The sequence below is a fragment of the Papio anubis genome, chromosome 2 (genome assembly GCF_008728515.1).
Source record: "Papio anubis isolate 15944 chromosome 2, Panubis1.0, whole genome shotgun sequence".
NCBI lineage: Eukaryota > Metazoa > Chordata > Mammalia > Primates > Cercopithecidae > Papio > Papio anubis.
Window position 1 is genome coordinate 90,860,566 of NC_044977.1, and position 25,352 is coordinate 90,885,917.

A 25,352-nucleotide genomic window follows, 5' to 3' on the forward strand; every position below is an offset into this window, starting at 1 on the left:
TGCCCGGCTACATTTTTGAGACGGCGTCTTGCTCGATTGCCAGGTTGGAGTGCAGAGGTGTGATTGTTGCTCACTGCTACCTCCACCTCCCGGGTTCAAGTGATTCTCCTGCTTTAGCCTCTCAAGTAGCTGGGACTACAGGTGTGTGCCACCATGCCCGGCTAATTTTTGTATTTTCAGTAGTGACAGGGTTTCACTATGTTGACCAGGCTGATCTCGAACTCCTGACCTTGTGATCCGCCCACGTCAGCCTCCCAAAGTACTGGGATTACAGGTATGAGCCACCACCCCGGCCTCCATCTTGGTTTTAAGTGGAAGTTCCTAACACCAAACAATATGGGCATGGTGGCTCTGGGCTCAAACCTCAGCAATTAGGGAGGCAGAGGTAGGGGGATTGCTTAAACTCAGGAGTTTGAGACCAGTTGGCAACAAAGTAAGACCTTTATCTTTTTTTTTTTTTTTTTTTTTTTTTGAGACAGATGGAGTTTTGCCCTGTGGCCTAGGCTGGAGCACAGTGGCATGATTTAGGCTCACTGAAACCTCTACCTCCTGGGTTCAAGCTATTCTCCTGCCTCAGCCTCCCTAGTAACTGGGACTACAGGCACGCGCCACCACACCCTCAGCTAATTTTTGTATTTTTAGTAGAGACGGGGTTTCACCATGTTGGCCAGGATGGTCTGGATCTCTTGACCTGGTGATCTGCCCTCCTCAGCCTCCCAAATTGCTGGGATTATGGGCGTGAACCACCATGCCCATCATCTGTTTTGTTTTATAGAGATGTATCTCTCACTATATTGCCCAGGGTGGTCTTGAACTCCTGTGCTCAAGCAATCCTTTCACCTTGGCCTTCCTACGTGTTGTGATTATAGGTGTGAGGCTCTGTGCCTGGCCTTATTGAGAGCTATTGGACATGGCTGTAAAACAGAGATTCAACGAGGATTTCACATTGAAAAACCTGCCTGCCACAGTTGGGCAATGTATTGAAGGAGCTGGAGTGAAAGTGGCTGTTTACCAGCAAGCTAAGAAGTGAAACTTATCTGTAATGAGGGGCCATACAGTTCTGTGTCTGCTGGTGGCTGTGCTCACAGCGATGGGACCTAAAGCCAGAGCTTGTCTGTATCCTCCTGATGCCCAGGGGGTCCATATGGTAATCTATGGGGTTTAGGAAGCCCTCTGCTTCAGAACGGGCAGGCTTCCTATAGGGGAAAAATCTCAGGAACATGGAGGGAGCTACTCAGTGAATCATTAGCCTGGGTCAAAATGGAGATGGCAATGGTCAGTCCAGGAGTCCAACATTAGAAATTGTCTTCCCCTGACAACAGCGAAGGAGGAGGCAGGGAATGTTTTCTGTTACTTAAGGTCACCAGGCCTGGAGTGGGAAGGCACAGCTCATCTAGGCCATTCCCTGGGCTGGCCTGGAATCATGTGCCTGGGCTTGTTTGACCTCATACCACGAGAGCCCCATGGGCTGTGCAGCATCTGTCTCTGGGGCCCCTCAATATAGGGTAGACACAGGTTAACTGAAGCTGATCATTACCTTGGGGGTTCTGACCTGTGAGATGGGAGCCAAAGGGAGGCCAGGGTTCCAACTTTACTCTGCACTGCTTTCCTGGTTTGGGAAAATCACTGGACCTCTTTGGTCTAAGCTTTGTCATCTATAAAACAGGCTTAACTGAAAATCTCTGGGACATTTTTTCCACAAGTATCTGGAAGAATGGTGACAATAAATATGATGGTTAAATTGTGTAAGTGGTTTTTGTTTTGTTTTTGAGACAGGGTCTCACTTTGTCACCCAGGCTGGAGTGCAGTGATGCAATTTCAAGGCTCACTGCAGCCTCGACCTTCCAGGCTCAAGTGATCCTCCCACCTCAGCCTCCCAAGTAGCTGGGACTACAGGCACACACCCCCCTACCTGGTTAGTTTTTGTATTTTTTGTAGAGATATAGTTTCACCATGTTGCCCAGGCTGATCTTGAACTCCTGAGCTCAAGCTATCCACCTGCCTCGGCCTCCTAAAGTGCTAGGATTACAGGCATGAGCCACCGTGCCCGGTCAATATTTATTTTTTTGCTTTACCTTTCCCTTTTTTCCCTCCATAACCACTCCCTCCCCCATCCCCTTCTCGCTTTTTTTTTTTTTTTTTTTGAGACAGAGTCTTGTTCTGTTGCCCAAGCTGGAGTCTGGAGTGTAGTGGCATGATCTCAGCTCACTGCAACCTCTGCTTCCTGGGTTCGAGCGATTCTCCTGCCTCAGCCTTGCAAGTAGCTGGGACTACAGGCGCGTGCCACCACGCCTGGCTAATATTTGTATTTTTAGTAGAGATGGAGTTTCACCGTGTTAGCCAGACTGTTCTCAATCTCCTGACCTCATGATCTGCCTGCCTTGGCCTCCCAAAGTGCTAGGATTACAGGTATGTGCCACCACGCTTGGCTCCTTCTCACTTTTAAGATCATGTTTACTGAGGTATAATTTAGATACAATAAAATGAGCAAATCATAAGTATTCAGTTTGTTTTTTTAGAGAAGAAGTCTCACTTTGTTATCCAGGCTGGTCTCAAACTCTTTTTTTTTTTTTTTTGAGACAGAGTCTCGCTCTGTCATCCAGGCTGGAGTGCAGTGGTGCGATCTCTGCTCACTGCGAGCTCTGCCACCTCCCGGGTTCACACCATTCTCCTGCCTCAGCCTCCCAAGAAGCTGGGACTACAGGCGCCCGCCACCACGCCCGGCTAATTTTTTTTTTGTATTTTTAGTAGAGACGGGGTTTCACCTTGTTTGCCAGGATGATCTCAATCTCCTGACCTCGTGATCCGCCCGCCTTGGCTTCCCAAAGTGCTGGGATTACAGGCATGAGCCACCTCGCCTGGCCTCAAACTCTTAAACTCAAGTGATCCTCCCAGGGTGATGGGATTACAGGCCTGAGCCACTCTGCCTGGCCTATGCATTTCTTCATATTGATGAGTAGTATTCCATTGTATTGATATAGCACAATGGGTTTATCTGTTCATCTGTTGGACATTTGGATTGTTTTCAAATTTTGGTTATCATGAATAAAGGACTTTGGTTTTGTTATGCTTCCATTTATCTTGGGTAAATACTTATGAATGCAATGGCTAGATCATATTGTAGGTATAAATTAAGAAAGACCCTGTTTTTCAAAGTGGTTGGAGGCCGGGTGTGGGAGGCAGGAGGATTATTAGAACCCAAGAGTTTGAGACCAGCTTGGGCAACATAGGGAAAAATAAACAAAACTAGGCTGGGCGCGGTGGCTCAGGCCTGTAATCCTAGTACTTCGGGAGGCCGAGGTGGGCAGATTGCCTGAGCTCAGGAGTTCGAGACCAGCCTGGGCAACAGGCTGAAACCCCATCTCTACTTAAAATACAAAAAATTAGCAGAGTGTGGCAGCGTGCACCTGTAGCCCCAGGTACTTAGGAGGATGAGGCAGGAGAATCCCTTGAACCCTGGGACTCGGGAGGCGGAGGTTGCAGTGAGTTGAGATCATGCCACTGCACTCCAACCTGGGCAAAAAGAACAAAACTCTGTCTCAAAAATTAAAAAAATAAAAACGCTGGGCTCGGTGTCTCACGCCTGTAATCCCAGCACTTTGGGAGGCCAAGGCGGGCAGATTACCTGAGGTCAGGGGTTGAAGACCAGCATGACCAATATGGTGAAACACTGTCTCTACTAAAAGTACAAAAAATTAACCTGGCTCAGTGGCTCACGTCTGTAATCCCAGCAGTTTGGGAGGCCGAGGCGGATGGATCGCGAGGTCAGGAGTTCGAGACCAGTCTGACCAATATGGTGAAACTCTGTCTCTACTAAAAATACAAAAAATTTAACCAGGTGTGGTGGCGCATGCCTGTAATCTCAGCTACTCGGGAGGCTGAGGCAGGAGAATTGCTTGAACCCGGGAGGCAGAGGTTGCAGTGAGCCAAGTTACACCACTGCACTCCAGCCTGGGTGATAGAGCGAGACTCTGTCTCAAAAAAAATAAACCAATAAAAAAAAAAAATAAAAATAGCCGGGTGAGGTGGCGGACGCCTGTAATCCTAGCTACTTGGGAGGCTGAGGCAGGAGTATCGCTTGAACCTAGGAGGCGGAGCTTGCAGTGAGCCGAGATCATGCCACTGCACTCCAGCCTGGGCGCCACAGAGCGAGACTCTGTCTCAAAAAAAAACAAAAATAAAAAAAATAAAAAATAAAATAGACAAAACTAGCAGGACGCAGTGGCGTGTGCGTATAGTCCCAGCTTTTCTGGAGGCTGAGGTGGGATCACTGCGAAGTCGAGGCTGCTGTGAACCGTGATCGCGGCACTGCACGCCAGCCCGGGTAACCGAATGAGGCTCTGTTTCTAAAACAAACAGAAAACCCCAGGTTGGAAATCAGCAAAAGATGAAGATTCCAAGCACTTCACATCTTTGTCAGTCTTTACTTTTAGCCTAATGACTGTGTGGAGGTTCTAATTTGTATTTCCTTTATAAATATTAAGAATCTTTTCATGGTTTTTTTGGGCTATTTATCTACTTTTGCATAGCGCGTGTTCAAATCCTTTTTTTTTTTTTTTCCAATGGCTAATACGTATTTTTGAGTATTTTGAAACACAAATCACTGCTGATTTGTGTTTATGTGTTTATACGGCTTTAACAGACTACCGCCCTAAGCACTGAAAGGAACCCAAAGGGAGCGGAAAGGCTTGCATACAGAAAGGCTGGGCAGTTGCTGGGCGCGGCCCGCGAGTAGGCTCTAAGCCTCACGCAGTGATTGGCTGAAGAAGAACTTCCGTGGAGGGGTGCGGTAACCCACGCCTGTAATTCCGGTACTTTCGGAGGCCAAGGCGGGGGAGGGGGGGAATCACTTGAGGGCAGACGTTCGAGACCAGCCTGGACAATATGGTGAAACCCTGTCTCTACTAAAAATTAAAAAAAAAAATTAGCCGGGCATGGTGGCGGGCACCTGTAATCCCAGCTCCTAGGGAGGCTGAGGCAGTACAATCGCTTGAACCCCTGGGACGGAGGTTGCAGTGAGTCCAGATCGCGCCACTGCACTCCAGCTGGGGCGACAGAGCGAGATTCCCTGTTAAAAAAGAAAAAAAGTAAAAAACTTCCGCAGGCACTTCCGACTCCTGGCCCATCCTGAGCTTCGGTGATTGGCTGGGCTGGCCGTACGCGGGGCCTCCCGGGAGTTGTAGTTATAGCGGCTCAGCTGAGGATGCCGGGAAGGGCTGGTGGTCGGGGGCCTGGAGCGGTGGTTGCGCTTAGTTGTGGCGGCTGTCATCATGTCCCGCATTTTGGTGCCTTGCCATGTGAAAGGCACCGTAGCCCTCCAGGTGGGCGACGTGCGGACCTCCCAAGGCCGGCCTGGCGTGCTGGTCATCGATGTCACCTTCCCCAGCGTCGCTCCCTTCGAGGTGAGCAAGCCTGGTGGGCGCGACCGAGGCTCCTGGGCGGGGCCGACCTGGAATCTCGGTCGTTTCCTAGGCATTTAATCTTTTACAGGAAAGCTTCTGCCGTCTTCCTTGCCCTTGCAAATTAATCATTCATTTATTTAGTCCTTCAGTTAACACATTTTACCTAGAATTGAGCTTCCTGTCTTGTTCTCTGCTATGTCTCTTGCCCACATCCAGGACAGCGCTGGCATGCAGGTGGCGAGAGGGAGCTAGGTTTTGCTGGAAATACCAAATAGTGAACCAAAATAGAAGTTAGGGGTCATTTTGTCCCTGGCCACAGTTGGAGATCGCTAAGCAATGATTTACCCCAAAACCTGCCTCCTCCCCATTCTTATAGTCCCTGCCAGAGGTCCCTTACTTCACCACCATCCCCCCAATGACTCGAGTTGCCAATCTCCAGTTGCACTTCCACATCAGTTGATAGAGTGACTGGACACTGCATGACTCAATAAAGAGGGCAAAACCTATCTCCAATGGCCTGGCATTGAGAGCCCTCTGTGTCTGTGCCCCACCTGTTTCTGTCTCTTTTTTTTTTCTTTTTTTGAGACGGAGTTTCACTCTTGTTGTCCAGGCTGGAGTGCAGTGGCGCGATCTTGCCTCACTGTAACCTCTGCCTCCTGGGTTAAAGCAATTCTCCTGCTTCAGCCTCCCAAGTAGTTGGGATTACAGGCACCCACCACCACGCCCAGCTAAATTTTTGTATTTTTAGTGGAAACAGAGTTTCACCATGTGGGACAGGCTGGTCTCGAACTCCTGATGTTAGGTGATCCACCCGCCTGCGCTTCCCAAACTGTTGGGATTACAGGCGTGAGCCACCGCGCCCAGCCCCATCTCTCTGCCTCAGGAGATTTGTGCTGTGGTGTGTGGTTCTTCCCCAAGCTGTTCCTTACCGTCAACTGGGAAACTTAATTAAAGAGCCCAACCTTGGAAATCCTGACTTAGTAGACTAAGGTGGAGCCTGGACAATTTATTTGGTAACACATTTTCTTGGGTAATTCTGATGAGTATCCAATGACAAGATCTACTGCAGTAGCCAAGCTGAATCACTGGCTGTTCCAGTGCTACACCAGCTTCTCTCACCCTTTGGTAATTCTTTGTACATGATACTTTTACATTATCTACATTTCTTCTTCTTCTTCTTTTTTCTAAGAGGGAGTGTCGTTTTATCGCCCAGGCTGGAGTACAGTGGCTTGATCTTGACTCACTGCAACCTCCACCTCTTGGGTTCAAGTAATTCTCCTGCCTCAGCCTCCCTCGTAGCTGGGACTACAGGCATACGCCACCATGCTCAGCTAATTTTTTGTATTTTTAGTAGAGATTGGGTTTCACTATGTTGGTCAGGCTGGTCTCGAACTCCTGAACTCAAATGATCCGCCCACCCCAGCCTCCCAAAGTACTAGCCACAGTGCGCAGTCCACATTTTCTACATTTCTTAGTCCACTTGGTGAACTCTTCCTCCTTCCGGCCTCATATGTATATTTTCTGCCTCTTCCAGGGTTAGAGCTCTGCTCTCTAGGAGCATCTTGGACATGCGGCAAGATCTGCAGTCATGATTTGTTTCCATGACCTACTCATTTAGACTTTGAGCACCTTTAGGAAGGCAGAATTGTCTTTGGGCGCCAGTGATACTTGTTGAAATTGTTAGTTTGGTAGACGAGTACATTCAAAGGGGAAGAGGCAGGTGGATCACCTGAGGTCAGGAATTTGAGAGCACCCTGGCCAACATGGTGAAATTCTGTCTCTACTAAAAACACAACAAGATTAGCCGGGTGTGGTGGCACATGCCTGTAGTCTCGGCTACTTGGGAGGCTGAAGCAGGAGAATGGCTTGAACCTGGGAGATGGAGGTTGCAGTGAGCTGAGATCATGCTACTGCACTCCAGCCTGGGCGACAGCGAGACTTCCTCTCAAAAAAAAAAAAAAAAAAAAAAAAAAAAGGGAAGGAAGAGGTAGCGTCTTTGACCTTTGAGCTTTTCGGGCCCTGGGCCTGGGTCTGACTTGCTGTAATGGGTTGTATGTGCTCTAGTTGCAGGAGATCACATTTAAGAATTACTACACAGCTTTTTTGAGCATCCGTGTCCGTCAGCACACCTCTGCACACACACCTGCCAAGTGGGTGACCTGCCTGCGGGACTACTGTCTAATGCCCGACCCACACAGTGAGGAGGGAGCCCAGGAGTATGTATCGCTGTTCAAGCATCAGGTCAGCTGGGCCTCAGGATGGCCAGGGCAGCCCAGATGAGGACTTACCAGAAGTGGGGGGATTGGGTCAATATACCAAGAGGGAAGAGGGAGCCAGTCTGGCCTGGACTGTGGCTTTCAGGGAAGTGCCTTGGAGGGACTATTGTTCCTTCCTTCCCAAAGGCCTGCGGGGTGGGCAGCATTCTGGCTCATTGCTGGTTGGGAGGCTTCTGGGCAGTGAGCTGGGTCCTCGCTGGGTCCTTCCTTATGTGTGTGTGTCAGATGCTGTGTGACATGGCCAGAGTATTGGAGCTACGCCTGATTCTGCGGCAGCCATCACCACTGTGGCTGTCTTTCACAGTGGAGGAGCTGCAGATCTATCAGCAGGGACCAAAGGTAAGTGACTAGCTGAGCTGCTGGCTGGCCCTTTCCCCAGAAAGCACCTATGACTGGGAAAGCTGGGTGGTGGGGTGGGTAATGGGTAAAGATTGTGAATGGGGCCTTCATGGAGGTTAGCTGGGTGTGAATGCTGGAAGCTTACAATGAGAGATGAGGCCATGTCCCCATATCCCCTCACCTTTGGGACCACCTGCTTCTTTCAGAGCTGGAGCCTTTAGGTTTTGGGAGACACTTTTGAGCTTGTGTTTCTGAGGACTCTGTCTGCACAGCAGGAGAACTTAGGTAGTCTGACTGCCCCTTTAGGTCTCTGTGGGCTCCCTAAACAGGGTTTTCCCAGTGTCTGAGGCTCAGGGGCCTTTCTCTCTGCTCCTAGGACCTTGGAATCTGGTCCCAGAGCTGTCCACTTTGTCTCACTCAGGGCAGTACATCTTTGCTTTGCAGAGCCCCTCCATGACCTTCCCCAAGTGGCTCTCCCACCCAGTGCCCTGTGAGCAACCTGCACTCCTCTGTGAGGTAAGCCCTCACCCTAGGTAAGAACCACGTATGAATGGCTCTAGTGTCCAGCACAGGCCAGGTGGACCCCTTCCTGTAAAATTCTGGGGCTAGGCCCAAGGCCCTTGGGTGTTACCTTCCTCTTGGGTATTCTTTGGGATTTGAGGCATCTCTGTTGTGGGGCTACATCAGGCCCTAACCTCACATTTCATGAGCCATCTGAGAATGTTGTTGGTCTCAGCTGGAGGGCTCCTAGCCCAGGTTGGCCTCTCTAGAGCCCTAAGGGCACTGCTGGGGAGAGACCCATGGCCACTGACCCCTCCTTCTGGAGCAGGGTCTCCCAGACCCCAGCAGGGTATCCTCCGAGGTGCAGCAGATGTGGGCACTGACAGAGATGATCCGGGCCAGTCACACCTCCACGAGGATCGGCCGTTTTGATGTAAGTAATCGCTTCCCTCTGCTTGGCTTGCTTTGCCCTGAGCAGATCAGACCTCATGGTCTTTTGTATTTCAGGTGGATGGCTGTTATGACCTGAACTTGCTCTCCTACACTTGAATGGTGGCTCCTACCCAAGATGTTGGCCTTTCCGTGCCCACCCAGACTTGGTTTGGGCCACCAGAGGCTGAAGTGGGTTTCCTGTGTATTCCGAATGTTGCCTGCATGCCTATTCTGTCTGGGCCACGTTCACAGATTCAAGATTCTCGGGGGCTCACTGTGTTACTTCAGCATGAGCTCCTGGCAGGGGGGGTGCTCTGTCTTCGCCTGGCTGCAACTCAATTCTTCCTTCTACCCAAAAACACTCCAGTCAGTTGTACTTACTGAGAATCCCTGAGTGCCCTCTGCCCATCCTGCCAACATGCACATTCCTGTCTTCTGCCTGCTCCCTCACCTCAGTGCAGTTGGGCTGGGCTGACCTACTAGAACCTGCTCCATGTATGAACCTGGAAGGCCATTGCTGCCATGGCACTTGGGACACTTGAGGAAGAAACAGAAACCTTATTTCTTCCTGTGAGTCCCCTAGTGGTTTTCTTTCCAGTTGTATTATGCCACAGAAATAAATTTATTGTCTAAACTCTTCTGCTACCTGCCTAGGAAGGAAACCTGAAGATTTGGGCAGCCTGAGTCTCTCAGTTTCTGAGCTGGCTCCTGAATATATGTTCAAGTGGGTGTGCCCATAGGGCCTGGGCAGGTGTCTCTAGCAAAGCCAGGGCCTGAGAATAAGAACTGGAACCCTTCTAGCCCGGGTGCAGTGGCTCACACCTGTAATCCCAGCACTTTGGGAGGCTGAGGCAGGTGGATCACCTGAGGTCGGGAGTTCGAGACCAGCCTGAACAACATGGAGAAACCCCATCTCTACTAAAAATACAAAAAATTAGCTGGGTGTGGTGGTGGGTGCCTGTAATCCCAGCTACTCGGGAGGCTGAGGCAGGAGAATCTCTTTAATCTGGGAAGTGAAGGTTGTGGGGCTGAGATCATGCCATTCCATTCCAGCCTGGGCAACAAGAGTGAAACTCCATCTTAAAAAAAAAAAAAAAGAACTGGGACCCTTCTGCCATCTGACATAGTCCAAAGCACATCCCTATCCTTTCTCCCAGTTATCCCACTCCTTTTTTTTTTTTTTTTTTGAGATGGAGTTCTGCTCTTGTTGCCCAGGCTGGAGTGCAATGGTGCAATCTCGGCTCACTGCAACCTCCACTTCCCAGGTTCAAGCGATTCTTCTGCCTCAGCCTCCCGAGTAGCTGGGATTACAGGCATGTGCCACCACGCCTGGCCTGCCCCTTTCCAAGAGAGATGCTCAGCATGATGAGAGATCAGCCATGGTAGGGAGTGGGTCCAAGTAAGGGTTTGCATTGTTGCCTTTTAAGAGGCCTAGGTCCTCCATTAACTCAGGCCAACCATTAAGTGATGCAGGCTGCTCTTCCTTCATGTGAGAAAAACCTGTTTCCCTCTGGTTCTTCCTGGCTTTGCACCTGGTGGCTATTATGAAGCAGTACTGCAGTATGTCTTGGACCTGGAAAGTTGGACATGTGTGCGGCTCAACAGTTTTCTGGGAATTCAGTGACCTTTTGGTGGCCACCCTCTGCTCTCACCTATGAGTTCTTGCAGGTGGCGACTTTACCTGCAAGGTCACTTACATAGCCCCACTCAGCTGCTTTGGAAAGCATGATGGAGCAGTAGTCCTCAATGTGTGTGTGAGTGAAGAGGACCTTGTGGTAGCAGGGACCATGCTTCATTTGTGGCTGTGTCCCCATCCGAGGGCCTGGTATGCAGTAAGATCAATACATACTTGTGGAATGCATGACTCTGCTGGCTGCCTGTGTCTGCCTGGTGGGAGAGCTGTGGACCTAGAGATCCACATGAGGCCAGACTACTGTGGTGCTGCCTACCTGCCAGGCTGGCTCCACCCTGCTGTGACCTCTTCACCTTCCCCACCCCTACTTGACCTTACTCCCTTGAGGTCCTAAAGGTATGATTCAGACCTTTCCGCCCTTTCTGGAACTTTGACTTTTTGGAGACAGGGCAGTTCTGCAGGGGGCAGTCTAGCCCCTAGCTCTCTTCTGGGCAGCCCAATCAGCTCTGGATTGCCCAAGCTGCCCTGAAAAGCCAGCCGAAAGAGCCGGAGGCTGTTTCCCTGTGGTTGGGAGTTCCTGCATTCTCTGCTGTAAATCCCAGCCTGCCCTTGGGGCTGCCCACGCCCCCTTCAGATCCTTTGCTCCGGAGAGAGACCTGTCCGAGCAGAGGCCTGGACTACATCTCCCGGCGTGCCTGGCAGTGTGGTGTCCTCTGTGCGCCATCTGTGCTCGTTGCAGGCGACGATGCAGAGGGTTGTAAGTGTGGTGGCCCATCTGGGCTTTCGCTTGCAGGCATTGCCCCCGGCCTTGTGTCGTCCACTCAGTTGCGCACAGGTGGGATAGAGGGTGTTGATCTTGGAGGGTGGGGGAGGGAAGCGGCTGGGGGCTAGGGCCGTGGTGGCACTAAGCCCAGCCGCCCGCAGGACGTGCTCCGCAGGACACCGCTCTATGACTTCCACCTGGCCCACGGCGGGAAAATGGTGGCGTTTGCGGGTTGGAGTCTGCCAGTGCAGTACCGGGACAGTCACACTGACTCGCACCTGCACACACGCCAGCACTGCTCGCTCTTTGACGTGTCTCATATGCTGCAGGTGAGCCAGGGGAGCACGCTGGCCGCCTGATCAGGCCTTCCTCCCTGTTTACAGTGGTGCACTCCTTGGCTTTGTTTGCTGTGAACTGGATTCCAAGGACAGCCCTCCCAGAAGAGCTAGAGGTCATGGGGGTGTCATGGATAGGTCAGTGGCCCCAAGGAAATAAGCTCAGAGGGTCTCATCATCATCTCATCCTTCTAGTCTGCCCCTACTAAGTGGTGTGCCTTAATGTCCCAGGTTTTCCAGGGCTGACACCCACTCTCACGTATTGGGCTGGGTGTTGGTTTGAAAAGGGGTTATTTCCGGTGGCTCACGCCTGTAATCGTAGCACTTTGGGAGGCCGAGGCGGGCGGATCACAAGGTCAGGAGATCGACACCATCCTGGCTAACACGGTGAAACCCCGTCTCTACTAAAACTACAAAAAATTAGCCGGGCGTGGTGGTGCGCGCCTGTAGTCCCAGCTACTCAGAGGCTGAGGCAGGAGAATGGCGTGAACCCAGGAGGCGGAGCTTGCAGTGAGCTGAGATCGCGCCACTGCACTCCAGCCTGGGCAACAGAGTGAGACTCTGTCTCAAAAAAAAAAAAAAAAAGGAAAAGGGGTTATTTCAGAAAGGTGCTAGGTCCTGTCCATCCCTGGCAGTCCCCCAGCACAGAGTGACTGGGGGAGGTCAGGAAATCAGAAAGTGGTCCTTTACCACGTGTAGAACCAAAAAACTGGTTAGTCACTTTGGGTGGGCTGGACTGCACTGTGGATGGCAGGGAGGATGCATCCTAGATTAGTGGCCTTTTGGGTTGTAGCTGTTGCAATGGCCTGAGGCTTTCAATCTCTTCCCCAGACCAAGATATTTGGTAGTGACCGGGTGAAGCTGATGGAGAGTCTAGTGGTTGGAGACATTGCAGAGCTAAGACCAAACCAGGTGGGCCCTTTTATTTCTGCTCTATGAGTTTTCTTAGTCATGAGCCAGCAAATGGGCTTAGTCCCTACCTCAGGCTTAGGAGCACAGAGATGAGTCAAACACAGCCTCTCAGGGCTTGCAGTCTTGGGGGACGGAATCCCTGAGTCATTTCCAGAGACCCAGACATTTGTAGAGAGGGGAATATCCCAGCCTTACTACATCAGGCTAGGAGGCCAGAAACCAAGGTTAATATGCTGCTCTCTGGCCATCCCTTCTGTTTAACCCCTCTCTATTCAAAGTGTGGTCCCTGGCCAGGTGCCGTGACTCAAACACCTGTAATCCCAGCACTTTGGGAGGCCAAGGTGGGTGGATCACCTGAGGTCAGGCGTTTGAGACCAGCCTGACCAACATGGCAAAACCTCATTTCTACTAAAAACACAAAAATTAGCTGGGTGTGGTGGTGCGCACCTGTAGTCCCAGCTACTCGGGAGGCTGAGGTTGCAGTGAGCTGAGATCACACCACTGCACTCTGGCCTGGGCAATGGAGCAAGACTCAGTCTAAAAACAAAACAAAACAAAACAAACACAACAAAGTGTGGTCTGTAAACCAGCATCCTTCGAGCTTGTTAGGAATATACTCTCAGGCACTGCCCCAGACCTGCTGAATCGGAACCTTCATTTTAACAAGATCCCCAGGTGATTCATGTGACCCCCTCAACCTCAGGCTTTTTGTCCATCAGTGAGGAGGCTAAGGAAGTTTTTTGGGGGCATTGCTATGGAGTGCTTAGAAGAGCCTAGGATCATCAAGATGACCTTTGAAGCTTTTGTCCTGTGGGTTGGCAAAACATGGGTTGAGTCATCCCAGGTTTGGATAGGTGAAGCAGCAGGTCCTAGGTGTCAGAGATGAAGCATCAGATGGGGCTCTCAGTACAGAGTGGGGAGGGGTGCAGAGGTCTCACCAGATCAGGGAAGCACCCCAAGGTAGGGAGGGGATGAAAACTTACTTGGTGCATGAGGACCAAAGACCTTGGACTTGGGCCCAGACTTGCACCTTCACACCCTGAGTCCTTCACATTAGGGTTCATAACCTTTTGGTAGCTAAGTGGGTTCAGGGGTGTGTCTGGCTCACCCTTGGCCTTGCCCTCCACTTTTGTCCTAGGGGACATTGTCGCTGTTTACCAACGAGGCTGGAGGCATCTTAGATGACTTGATTGTAACCAATACTTCTGAGGGGCACCTGTATGTGGTGTCCAACGCTGGCTGCTGGGAGAAAGATTTGGCCCTCATGCAGGTACACCCCCTCTGTGTTCTAGGCACCTTGTCTTCCTTGTTCATAGAGCAGCATCCTTGTTGTCCAGGATAGGGTTGGCTCAGACAAGGGACCCGGACAGTGGCTCTTTGAGTGAAGGAACAGCTATAAGACTCAAGAGCGGGCCCACTCTGGAGCATGCCAGGGTTTGGTGGTGGGGGATTAGGCATGGGGAGGGGGGCTTGGCCCCTCTGGTGAGGGTGTGAGGTGGCAGACCTGGGGTTGGGTCATCTCTTATCACTTAGTAGCTATGTGACCTTGTAAGATGGGAACCAGCCTACTACCTTTTTTTTTTTCCTCCCTCCTCCTCCTCCTCACTGTCTTACTACTGTCCAGCTCTGCAGTGTCCAGCCCATGGTAGGTGCTCAGTAAGTGGCCCCAGATGCTCTTGTGGTGTTTCTGTCTTTTAGGACAAGGTCAGGGAGCTTCAGAACCAGGGCAGAGATGTGGGCCTGGAGGTGTTGGATAATGCCCTGCTAGCTCTGCAAGGTGAGAGGGCTGGGCTGGGGTTGGAGCCAATCTTTGCCTTACTGGCTTCATTGACTGCTTAGCACAGAGACTATACCAAGAAGAAGGTGTGGAAGGTGTGGTATTTGTGTGCCATAATTTTAAGTTTGGTATCTTGCCCTCCTCCTACCTACTACAAGGCTCCATGGGCTAGGGACAAGGGCATCTTCTCCCACTTGCAGAGTAAGACTTGCTCAGGGCTTGTTCTGGTCCCTGAATAAGGCTTTAGTCCAGCTTTGAGGGGTGCTGGGACCTGAATTCTTGGTCACTGGCTTCCTGGGCTCAGGCCCCACTGCAGCCCAAGTACTACAGGCCAGCGTGGCAGATGACCTGAAGAAACTGCCCTTCATGACTAGTGCTGTGATGGAGGTGTTTGGCGTGTCTGGCTGCCGCGTGACCCGCTGTGGCTACACAGGAGAAGACGGTGTGGAGGTGTGTCAAGAAGTGGTGTAAGGGGCAGTACAGGGCACAAGATGCACATGAGGGGTGGAAGGTGTGTGGCACAGGGAGCTTCCCATCTGCCCTCTGGTGTTTCATACAGATCTCGGTGCCGGCAGCGGAGGCAGTTCACCTGGCAACAGCTCTTCTGAAAAACCCAGAGGTGAAGCTGGCAGGGCTGGCAGCCAGGGATAGTCTGCGCCTGGAGGCAGGCCTCTGCCTGTACGGGAATGACATTGATGAACACACTACACCTGTGGAGGGCAGCCTCAGCTGGACACTGGGTGAGCTGGGCCAGCACTCAAGGATGGGGTCCTGGAGGTTGGGGTGACCCTTATTAAGACTAACCAGCCCATGACTCCTCCAAAGGTTATGTAGCCTGGAGCAAGTGACTCAGCCTTCCTGAGCCTCCGTTTCCTGAAGGTGCCACTGTGGCTTTGCCTATTAGAAACTGAAGATGCTGCTGGGTGTGGTGGCTCACACCTGTAATCCCAGCACTTTGGGAGGCCGAGGCGGGTGGATCATGAGGACAGGAATTCAAGAACAGCTTGGCCACCATGGTGAAACCCCGTCTCTACTAAAAATATGAAAATTAGCCAGGCATGGCGGCGGATGCCTGTAATCCCAGCTACTTGGGAGACTGAGGCAGGTGAACTGCTTGAACCCGGGAGGCAGAGTTCGCAGTGAGCCGAGATCGTGCCACTGCACTCTAGGCCTGGGCGACAGAGTGACTCCATCTCAAAAAAAAAAAAAAAAAAAAAAAGAAAAGAGAAACTGAAGATGCTCAGCAGGTGGGCAGCATGGCCTCTAGGGGGTAGGAGGTGGTTTTTTGGCTGATGGCAGTGAGGGGAGGAATAGAACCTGGAGTAGCCCAAGCAAAGGGGCCTTGATGCTAGATGGGTGTTACCTGAGGACTTCCATAAGGACCTCCTGTGGCCAGGGCTTCTATGGGCTGTGGCTTATGTCTCATGTGTCATTCTCCAGGGAAGCGCCGCCGAGCTGCTATGGATTTCCCTGGAGCCAAGGTCATTGTTCCCCAGCTGAAGGGCAAGGTGCAGCGGAGGCGTGTGGGGTTGATGTGTGAGGGGGCCCCGATGCGGGCACACAGTCCCATCCTGAACATGGAGGGTACCAAGATTGGTAGGTGGACCAGGGAAGCTGGGAAGCCCTTGTCTCTTCCCCAGGAGGGTGGGGGCACTGCAAGGTGGTGCTAATGCATGGCTTATGCTTGCTTGACAGGTACTGTGACTAGTGGCTGCCCCTCGCCCTCTCTGAAGAAGAATGTGGCAATGGGTTATGTGCCCTGCGAGTACAGTCGTCCAGGGACAATGCTGCTGGTAGAGGTGCGGCGGAAGCAGCAGATGGCTGTGGTCAGCAAGATGCCCTTTGTGTCCACAAACTACTATACCCTCAAGTGAGGATGGCTCAGGGTGGGGCTGTCCCCTCCAGGAGTCTTGCCTTGGAGGGCATCCTACAAGGGGTTAGTCAATCAGCTGAGGCAGAACTCACTGGGGGTGGGCAGCTAAGGTGGAGGCTGATTCCAATTATCTGGTTGAGGGGTCATACCACCTATTCCCCCCACCTAACTCATGCCACTCCAGCTTCCTTCAGGACCCTGCTTCTGAGTGACGGACCAGCTCACACAGTCTTGAGTCCATGATCCCACTGACCCACTCTTGCCTGCTGGAGGGTAATGAGAAACTTTGGTTCTGCCATCTCTCCCACTCTGCCAGGTGCTGGCTGTGGAGCAAAGGCTCACCTTTGTGGGGAGGATAAAACCTGCCCAACCTACCTCACAACGGTTTTTCACATTGCAAAGGGTAATAACATGGGCGGTGTAGACTTAGGCCACCCCCTCCAGTTTGCATTCCATAAATGCAAATTGTCCCTACTGCAAGTCAGGAATGATTGCTGACTCATAGTAGGGCTGCTATGCCTGTGTGTAAACTTGGGAATGGCTGAGGGAACAGAGACTTACTCTTCCACATTCCCAAGTTGGTCTAGTGTGCTGCCCAGTAGCAAACCATGGCAGGCTCACCACCTATTCTGAGCTCCAGGGCTGTTGTAGGGCAGGGTGGGCTTCTTCCCAGACTTGCCTTACCCTGGGCTGACCTTTGCCCCTGGTATGCATTAATGGACTCCACTGAATCCTGAAAAAAAAATTAAACTTCCTTCTTACTTGCCAGTCTCTAGCTTCATTGTTCTTTGTTCACAGGGTTCCTGAAATGCCAACCCAGTGCCTGCCTTCCTGGCCTCCAAGACAAGCTTGGAATAGGTTCTCCTTGAAAGGGGCCAGTCTATAAGAATGGAGATATTGCCTGTTGGGCACCCCATCCCTGCTCCTCCAGGGAGCTGGCATCACCTCTCCCCTCCCTGCAAGTTGTTGCATCTGGGTCCCAAGGGGCAGCAGCTTCCAGGATGTTCCCTCTCTCACTGCCCCTATGCATGCATACCCTTGTTCTGTCTGAATAACCACAACAACCGATGCACTTCCGTGTTTAATAAGCCACATCCTCAGTTGAGCCTGGGGTGAAATGTGAGATCCTGACTCTGTGCAGTAGTATCAGTGGGTGGGCCTGGGGCTGTGAAGACCATCATCCTCAGTACAGCTGCAATTCCAGTGCCCCTCTACCACAAAGATGGCTTAGGCAAAGGCAACCAGATGGAAGTGTGACATCCAACAGGGAGGAAGTAGGCAGGGGTCACTAAAGTGGCTGGTGGCCCAGCGGATGGAAGCAGAAGTATGGCCATGAGGGAAGGAGGCAGGTCCAGGGCTACAGTGCTTTCAGGTACTGGTGTTTCTATAGGGGCATTTGCCACCCACGCCTTTGGAAACTCCTCTGGCCTATTGTGACATGGCAGGGCTGCCTGGTTCTTGAAGGCAGAGAAGATGCTAGTGGGGAGGAGCTGAGGCTGTGACATGCATTTGTACCAGGTCCAGATGGGTAATGATGAGGCTACAGGCTATGACGGGGCCACTGTGCACTAAATGCTTGTTACCATCCTATGAGGGGACAAGGTACAGACCCGCATTCCCATAGGCACTTAAGCAGTGGGGGGTAGGAGGCTACCCCAGCGGTTCAGCTGTGCTCCTTCAGGTACTCAGCTTACCCCCAAGAAGGACTGAGAGGAATATGAGTAGGACAGTTGGCAGATGACAATTTCCTTTGCCTGGCTCACAGGAGAAATCTGATTGGGCCAGGGATGTGGGTGTTTGGTGCCTCGATCTGGATGGTGCCAGCAGGGACACCACCCTGCCTTATACCTGAATGGCCAGCTAAATAACCATAGAGCTTAAGGTCTGGCTCAGGTCAGGACTCCCTGACTCCTTGCCAATAAAGCAAAACCAGGGATTCAGAAAACTCAGGGCTTAGGAGAAAACAGATCTGCCTTACAAATCCCAGAGCTGGTCAACCTCAGGCTTCCTCTCAGGAAAAAATTTTTTTTTTGAAATGGAGTCTCGCTCTGTTACCCAGGTTGGAGTACAACGGCGCAATCATAGCTCACTGCAACCTCTGCCTCCCAGGTTCAAGCGAATCTCCTGCCTTAGCCCCCTGAGTAGCTGGGATTACAGGTGTGCGCCACTACACCCGGCCAATTTTTGTATTTTTAGTAGAGATGGGGTTTTCACCGTGTTGGTCAGGCTGGTCTCGAACTCCTGACCTCGTGATCCGCCTGCCTCAGCCTCCCAAAGTGTTGGGATTACAGGCGTGAGCCATCGCATCTGGCCAACTCAGGAAATATTTTTATGGGATCATATCTCGGGGATGGGAAGAGGGACAGGAAAAGAAACCTAAGACAAAAGAACTGATGGCCTTCCCAACCCAGAGGCTTCCTGAGTTATCACCCCTGAGAGAGGAGGAACACAATCTCTCTCCTTAAGGCACCCAGATAAGGGTACAGGCAAACTCTTCCCTTGCCCAGTGCCTGGATGAGGGCGTAGGGCCAAGAGGCAGAACAGGCCCAGCCCTGCAGGCACTGGGTACCCTGCTACCAACCCTGAACCCCCGGCAGTTGTCCCTGAGGTCTGGGGAGTAGCAGAACCCAGTGTAGAAGCCAGCAGACCCAGTGATGCCCTTGGAGACCCTCTGCTGCCTTCCCTTATTCTCTGTGGGTTTTGAGAGGTTCGTTTGCTGCCATTTCCCTGAAAGTGATGGAGAGAGAGAAGAGAGAGGGGTTATTCCATGGGCAGAACAGTTGATGAAATTGGCTCTCCCAAGCTCCTTCTTGAGGTTTGAGCTAGGCTCAGTAAGGTCACATAACAATCTAGACCTCTCTGCTGATCTCCCACAGCCCACCCTGGGCCCAGCACCTTCTCCCTGCAGACCCATTCTTCTTCCTGGTTCTCCATGTTAGTATGGCATTGCCATCCTTCTCTTTTTTTAATTATTCTTTTTATTTATTATTATTGTTACTATTTTTCTTTTTTTCAGAAGGGGTTTCAATCTTGTTGCCCAGGCTGGAGTGCAATGGTAAGATCTCAGCTCACTGCAGCCTCTACCTCCTGGGTTCAAGCAATTCTCCTGCCTCAGCCTCCCAAGTAGCTGGGATTACAGGCGCACGTCACCACACCCAGCTAATTTTTGTATTTTTAGTAGAGATGGGGTTTTGCCATGTTGGCCAGGCTGGTCTCAAACTCCTGGCTTCAGGCGATTTACCTTCCTCTGTCTCCCAAAGTTCTAGGAACAGGCGTGAGCCACCGTGCCCGGCCTATTATTTTTTTTGAGATAGAGTCTCACTCTGATGCCCAGGCTGGAGTGCAGTGGCGTGATCTGGGCTCACTGCAACCTCTGCCTCCTGGGTTCAAGTGACTCTCATGCCTCAGCCTCCCGAGTAGCTGGGATTACAGGTGTACACCACAATGCCAGCTACTTTTTTCTATTTTTAGTAAATATGGGGTTTTGCTATGTTGACCAGGCTGGTCTCAAACTCCTGACCTCAAGTGATCCGCCCATCTCGGCCTCCCAAAGTGCTGGGATTACAGGCATGAGCCAGGGGGCCTGGCCTCTTCTCCAAGACAGAAATCTGGGCAGTGGCAGCCTTTCTAACCTCTAGCCCTAACTCTTGGACCCCTTTATCTACTTGCCATGAAGTAGGCATTTATAAAGGCAAATTAGATCAGATCACAGCCTTGCTGAGTTAGTCTTTCAATGGCTCCCAGGGTCCAACAAGCTCTCACGTTCAAGCTCCAGCATCGCAGTCTTACCTATTCTAATATGTCACCCTTATCCTTCCCTCTTAGCCTTGCTCTATCCATTCCCTTTGCCAGGTACATTTTGTCACCCTGTGGCCTTTGATCTCGGCTTAGGTGTCTTTCTTGGGAGATGCCTTCCCTGACCACCCCTGCCCCATGCACCCCTAATAAATCCCTGGCTCCCCATGAGCAGGGCCCAGGTTTTCTTTGTTCTCTGGGCCTCGTGTGGTCCCTATCATGTGATAGGGGCCCAGAGATTATCTGAATGAATGCCCTAATTAGTGAGTGCATGTTTTGCAGAAGAGGAGGCTGACCCTGATGAGGTCAATGTGCTAAGGACAGAGATTACTGCCTTTCCAACTGAGGGGATTGTGCGGAGTGGAATCCAACAAACATGTCATTTCATCTCTCTGAAATTATGACAATACCACCACCTGTCCTACAGGCTGCTGAACAACATGCTGATGGACTGCCCAGACCTTGATGTCATCCTAACTCAAAGCCTGAACTCTACGTGCAGACTTGAAGCTTGCTGCAAAGGCTATTAAGCTGGTGGGCTTATCGTCTGAGAACTCCCTTCTCTGTCACCAGCACAGGAGTGTCCTTGGAATGCCAAGCATGGGGTTGCGGTATGGACAGATTTACTCACCACGAAGGGAAATGCGTGGAGCCATCAGGCGTGGATCCATTCTGACCACCCAGACCTGGAGGCAAAAACACATCCAGAGCTGCAGCAGGCTGGGGTGGGGATCTGAGCAGGCATCAGCCCAGGTCAGGTTAGAGACCACTGGTATTGTTTGGTGAAATCTAGTAAGGGTCCTAAGGGACTAATCGTATTGCCAGGTGAGAGTTCTGAAGAACAGATACAATGTGATGGGTGGACTGGTGGAGATTATGGCGTAAAATGGTATGGTGGCATGAGTCAGGCTACAACGTTAACTTCTCTCATCCAAGTACCCGGCTTAGCTTCGTGGTCAGATGCGTTCAGGGTGGTAAGGCCGTGAACCAATGTTAAGTTCTGATGAGCCTCTTGCAGGATAGTTGGGGAACCCAGTGATACAGTCGGGAGAGGGTGGGGGCGGGGGCGGCCAGCCCACGGAAGTTCGTAGGAAGCCTCACCTGGACGGTGATACAACCCGGTCACTGTATTCCCGTAGAACCCCCAGGCCAGCTGGATGCCCAGGAGACTTAACACCAACCACAGCAGCAACAGCTTGAAAAGGGTCACGCGCATGTCCTGCGCCTCCCACTCCCTCAAGAATTCGCTGCCCAGCGCGCCCAGCGCATCCAGTACCGTGGCCGGTAGAGCCTGCAAGGCCTGCCCAGACCAGGGCTCCGCCATGACTGGCCCTCGCCCCACCCGGGGTACTGTCACCGTAGTCCTTACCACGCACGCGTGTGATCTTCCGGGGCCAGGCCCGTTAGTGCGCACGCGTAAATCTAGGCAGGGCGGGGCCTACTTCGCTTGAGTGAAGTGTTGGCAGTTTGGGGAGGAGTATTAAAACCGCGCACGCGCACCTAGCCCCACCCTGCTTGCTTAAGGGATGAGTGACTCCGGGAGTACAAAATAGCAACCAGGTCTTTTATAGCCCCGGAGTTCCCGTGATGCCCCACGCGGCTGCAATGATTGGTTAAGGGTTTTGCTTTTAGGGCGTGGCCGCGCTCCTGAGCAATAGTGGATGAGCTGTGAGTGCGCGCGCGTGGCGGGGCCGCGACCTGGGTCGGCTCGAGCCCGCTGGGCACTCGGGGGCGCGCACGTCGTTCTCCGCCCTCCCGCCGCCGCCCGCCCTCGCTCTCTCGCGCTCCCCTCCCGCCGCCCGTGGTCCTCCGTCGGTTCTCTCGTTAGTCCGCGGTCTGGTCTTCAGCTACCCGTCTTCGTCTCCGAGCTTGCGACTCGCGGACCGGCGTCCCCGGCGCGAAGAGGCTGGACTCGGATTCGTTGCCTGAGGTGAGCGGAAGGGTTCCCTCCAGGCGCCGCGGGGCCCCAGGCCCTCCCGCCCGCCCGGCAGTCTTCCGGCCGGCAGGCCGCCGCCCCGCAGCGGCCGCGCCCCACCGGCTGCTCGTGGCCGAGCCGCCCCTGGCCGAGCCGCCCCTGACCTTTGACCTGACTCCCGGCTCAGGCCCCGCGCCCCAAAGCGGCGACCCCGCCCGCGCAGTCCCCGGAAGCGCGCCCCGTAGTCTCCAGTGCCCCTTCCCCCGCCCGGCCGGGCCTGGTGGAGCCCAAGCTGCCCGCCTGCCTGCCCTCGGTCCTCGGCGCTTCCTCTCCCGGCAGCGCCGGGCAGGGCGGGGGCTTTGGGCCGGGCCCCCGACCGCGCAGTGTGGCCGGCTGCTGAAAGCGCGCGTGGCTGTGGGAGTTGAAATGGGAAAGAAACTCTTTACAACTCCATTTTGCTTTTTACGTTTACCGAGAAACGTGAATCACTGTTTTATATTGATTAAAGTCCAGTTACACTTTGGGTAGGTTTTCTTTTAATGCAGATTTGTTGGAGACTGTGTAAGTAAGTAAAAGATTGTATTGAAAGCTTAGAGGTATGATCTACGGCCATACCACCCCGAACGCGCCCTAACTCGTCTGAAAGCTTTGGGGTCTGTATTGAGTGGAAAAGGGGTATTTTCCAGTTGAAAAAAAAAAACAAAACCACAAAACTGTAAATGATTTAAGCGATGTTGCATGAAAACAGATGCAATATTGGTTAGTCTAAGTCGCTGTATTGATTAGGAATCACCTAAGCATCTGTACCTTAGTTACTGATTGGATCTACAGTTACAGATCGTCTTCATTGAATAGCGCTATTTGCGTCCAAGTTGATTTGTTCACAAACCTTGTTTAGTAGTTTACGGTGGAAAACTGGAATCTTTTTTACCTCAAAGTTGGTTCCACTTGTGTTTTTTAATAGTTTTGATTTTAAATTTTTACCTCTGTTGACTTGTTTGGTTCTTTTTGTCTTGAAGAAAGTCTTTTAAAATAAACGTTTCTTGCAGGTGTGTAAGTAGATTATATTTCACTCTGCCTTCCTGAAGGAGAAAAACAGAAAAACTGAAAAACTTCCATAATTTAAAATGTGTGTGTGATGAGAATTTTTCAGCCACTTAGTATCACCCGGATGTGTAGTGTGTATGTACCATGTGGATGATTGTCACCTTGAGATGTGGCTAAATAGGCGGAGATACTGTTTTGAGCTTTTGGCACAAGTGACATTGGACTGAAAAAAGACTAGTTTTTAATTGTAAAGGATGACTTATTGAAGGATCTCTGGATAACTTGTCTTAATTGGTTCCATCTAATTTTGTGGAGCACTGATGGCTCTTGGGGACATTAAATATATAAGGTGCACCTTGGTTTGAGTTAAAGTCTAATGCTAGATTTATTCTCTCTGTTGTAAAAATCTGCGTTGCAGGGAAGAAGAGAGTAGGAATAATGTATAGTTCTTGAATTTTAGATCTAAGAGGAATCTTTCAGGTGTGGTTGTCTAACCCCATTTGCAGATGAGCAAACTGAGTCCCAGAGACTTAAGTAAATTTCCCGGGATTATCTATCTAGTCAGGAGCAGACCAGAACTGTCTGCTCTGTTAAGGTATTCTCCATTTACTCCCAAACATTTGACCTCTAGAGTCAGCTAAAATTCAGGACTTCCAGCTTATTCCATTGTTTCTTCTTTTAAACCTTGTTGATGGTGAATAGTTTGGGAGAATCCGAAAAATTCATTTGCCAAAAAAAATTCAGTTCATTAGCTTACATAGCACTCTCCCCTTGTTAACTGGATGGTCCTGCCTTCAATTGAGGGAGCTAGATGAATGTACAAGGGTCCCTGGCTGACCTAATCATGGCTTTAAGTGTTCGGATTTTTTTTTTTTTTAAGGGTCCAACTTCTAGAGCAAGGCCTACACTTTTACTGCTTCAAAACCAAGATATTTAGGTCAGGCTAACATATTTTTAGGTAACTGTGGGCACTTTTGACTATTAATTTGGGGTACTGCATGTGTCAAGTAAACAATTCCCTGTGCACATGTATGTGGTAGTGGTGGTGGAGTATTTTTGTAGTCTTGATTTCTTCCCATTTGTCAGTTAACTCCTTTTTAAAAGTTTATTCTGGTCATATGGGGGTGTAAGTTATTAGGAGAGTTAAAAAGAGGTAGCTCTTCAAGTGTTTCTTGTCCATGGGGTGGAACCCTGCAGTGACGGGAGAAGGTGCTAGTTTGCGTCTTCTTAATTGTCTTAGAGCGCTGAGAGATTTATGTTAACTCTGAAAGACTGATAGTTCAGCTTCTAAGAGAGCTAATTTGAGCGTGCTGTAGACAGCACCTTGGGTTTAATTGCATTATGGTTACTAGTGATTATGATAAATAGTACATAGTCACTGGATTTTAAAATTGGCCATATACTTTTATTTTTATTTTTGAAATGGAGTGTCACTCTGTTGCCTAGGCTGGAGTGCAGTGGCGCGATCTTAGCTCACTGCATCGTCTGCCTCCTGGGTTCAAGCGATTCTCCTGCCTCAGCCCCTGGAGTAGCTGGGACTATGGGCACCAGCCACCGTTCCTGGCTAATTTTTGTATTTTTAGTAGAGACGGGGTTTCACCATGTTGGCCAGGCTGGTCTTGAACTCGTGACCTCAGGTGATCACCCACTTCGGCCTCCCAAAGTGCTGGGATTACAGGCGTGAGCCCACACGCCCACCCATATTTGTAGTTTTAAAAGGATCCTAAGTATTTTGTCCGACTCTACCATTTCGTTTATTCCTTTATTTACCTGTCCAGTGTAACTGTTTGCTTGTAACTACACATTAATATAACTAAATTTTGGACTTGTTAATGTTACATGTCTTGCTATACTTGGGGCTCTTTGGGGACATGTCATTGTTAAGTATTTGTGGGATTAAAATTTCCAAGACATTTTGAAGTTGGTAATTACTATAAAATCCTTCATCTTTAATCTGTGGAGCTATAGTATTAAGTGAAGGCCTCGGTATGTTCATAATTACGGTAGTCATGTGACTGAAAATCAGGCACTGAAGCTGCTCATTCTGGGTGTTGGTCTCAGTTTATTGGTACTTCCGCCAAATACATTTTTGTAGCTAATAATACTGAAAAACATCAAATACACTTGCTGAATTGCAATCAGTATGCAGTTTATGCCAAACTGAGCTTGATTTCATTTTTTAAGAGGATGAGTAAATATATAAGTGTGTGTGTGTGTACATATATATATATGTGTGTATATATATATTTTTTTTCTCTTTCGAGATGGAGTCTCACTGTATTGTCCAGGCTGGAGTGCAGTAGCGTGATCTTGGCTCACTGCAACCACCGCTTCCCAGTTGAAGTGATTCTC

At 50.9% G+C, this 25,352-nt stretch overlaps 4 protein-coding genes across 8 annotated transcripts in view; 3 read left to right on the forward strand and 1 right to left on the reverse strand.

Moving 5' to 3' along the window:
• Positions 1–5,179: 5,179 nt before the first annotated feature.
• NICN1 (nicolin 1) lies at positions 5,180–10,811 on the forward strand. 3 transcript variants are annotated; one of them, XR_002520384.2, is made up of 7 exons: positions 5,180–5,402; positions 7,467–7,643; positions 7,904–8,017; positions 8,462–8,533; positions 8,847–8,951; positions 9,026–9,520; positions 10,216–10,811. XR_002520384.2 is itself a non-coding variant. In XM_003894428.5 (6 exons), exons 1-6 carry the CDS (start codon positions 5,271–5,273, stop codon positions 9,065–9,067), a joined length of 642 nt encoding a protein of 213 aa, XP_003894477.2. In that variant the 5' UTR covers positions 5,180–5,270; the 3' UTR covers positions 9,068–9,586. The 3 variants fall into 3 exon arrangements, 1 of the variants encoding a protein (XP_003894477.2); XR_643750.4 differs by having other exon boundaries at positions 9,026–9,139; XM_003894428.5 differs by lacking the exon at positions 10,216–10,811 and having other exon boundaries at positions 9,026–9,586.
• Positions 10,812–11,247: 436 nt separating this feature from the next.
• AMT (aminomethyltransferase) lies at positions 11,248–17,366 on the forward strand. 3 transcript variants are annotated; one of them, XR_643749.3, is made up of 11 exons: positions 11,248–11,418; positions 11,508–11,675; positions 12,513–12,593; positions 13,732–13,863; positions 14,292–14,370; positions 14,675–14,820; positions 14,930–15,110; positions 15,811–15,966; positions 16,066–16,240; positions 16,428–16,516; positions 17,042–17,366. XR_643749.3 is itself a non-coding variant. In XM_009200774.2 (10 exons), exons 1-10 carry the CDS (start codon positions 11,329–11,331, stop codon positions 17,127–17,129), a joined length of 1,296 nt encoding a protein of 431 aa, XP_009199038.1. In that variant the 5' UTR covers positions 11,248–11,328; the 3' UTR covers positions 17,130–17,366. The 3 variants fall into 3 exon arrangements, 2 of the variants coding, with proteins under 2 accessions (XP_009199038.1, XP_009199039.1); XM_009200774.2 differs by lacking the exon at positions 16,428–16,516; XM_009200775.2 differs by lacking the exon at positions 17,042–17,366 and having other exon boundaries at positions 16,428–17,011.
• On the reverse strand, positions 17,312–21,583 carry TCTA (T cell leukemia translocation altered). The gene is made up of 3 exons (XM_003894433.3): positions 21,140–21,583; positions 20,670–20,724; positions 17,312–18,970 (listed from the first exon to the last, which is right to left on the reverse strand). The coding sequence occupies exons 1-3, from the start codon at positions 21,360–21,362 to the stop codon at positions 18,928–18,930; spliced, it is 321 nt and encodes a 106-aa protein (XP_003894482.1). The 5' UTR covers positions 21,363–21,583; the 3' UTR covers positions 17,312–18,927.
• Positions 21,584–21,591: 8 nt separating this feature from the next.
• The window catches only part of LOC116273654 (ras-like GTP-binding protein O-RHO), a 40,420-nt gene continuing 36,659 nt past the window's right edge, over positions 21,592–25,352 (forward strand). The window contains exon 1 of the mRNA XM_031662825.1: positions 21,592–21,968. The gene's annotated coding sequence lies outside the window, so the exon portion shown is untranslated. The remainder of the gene's footprint in view (positions 21,969–25,352) is intronic.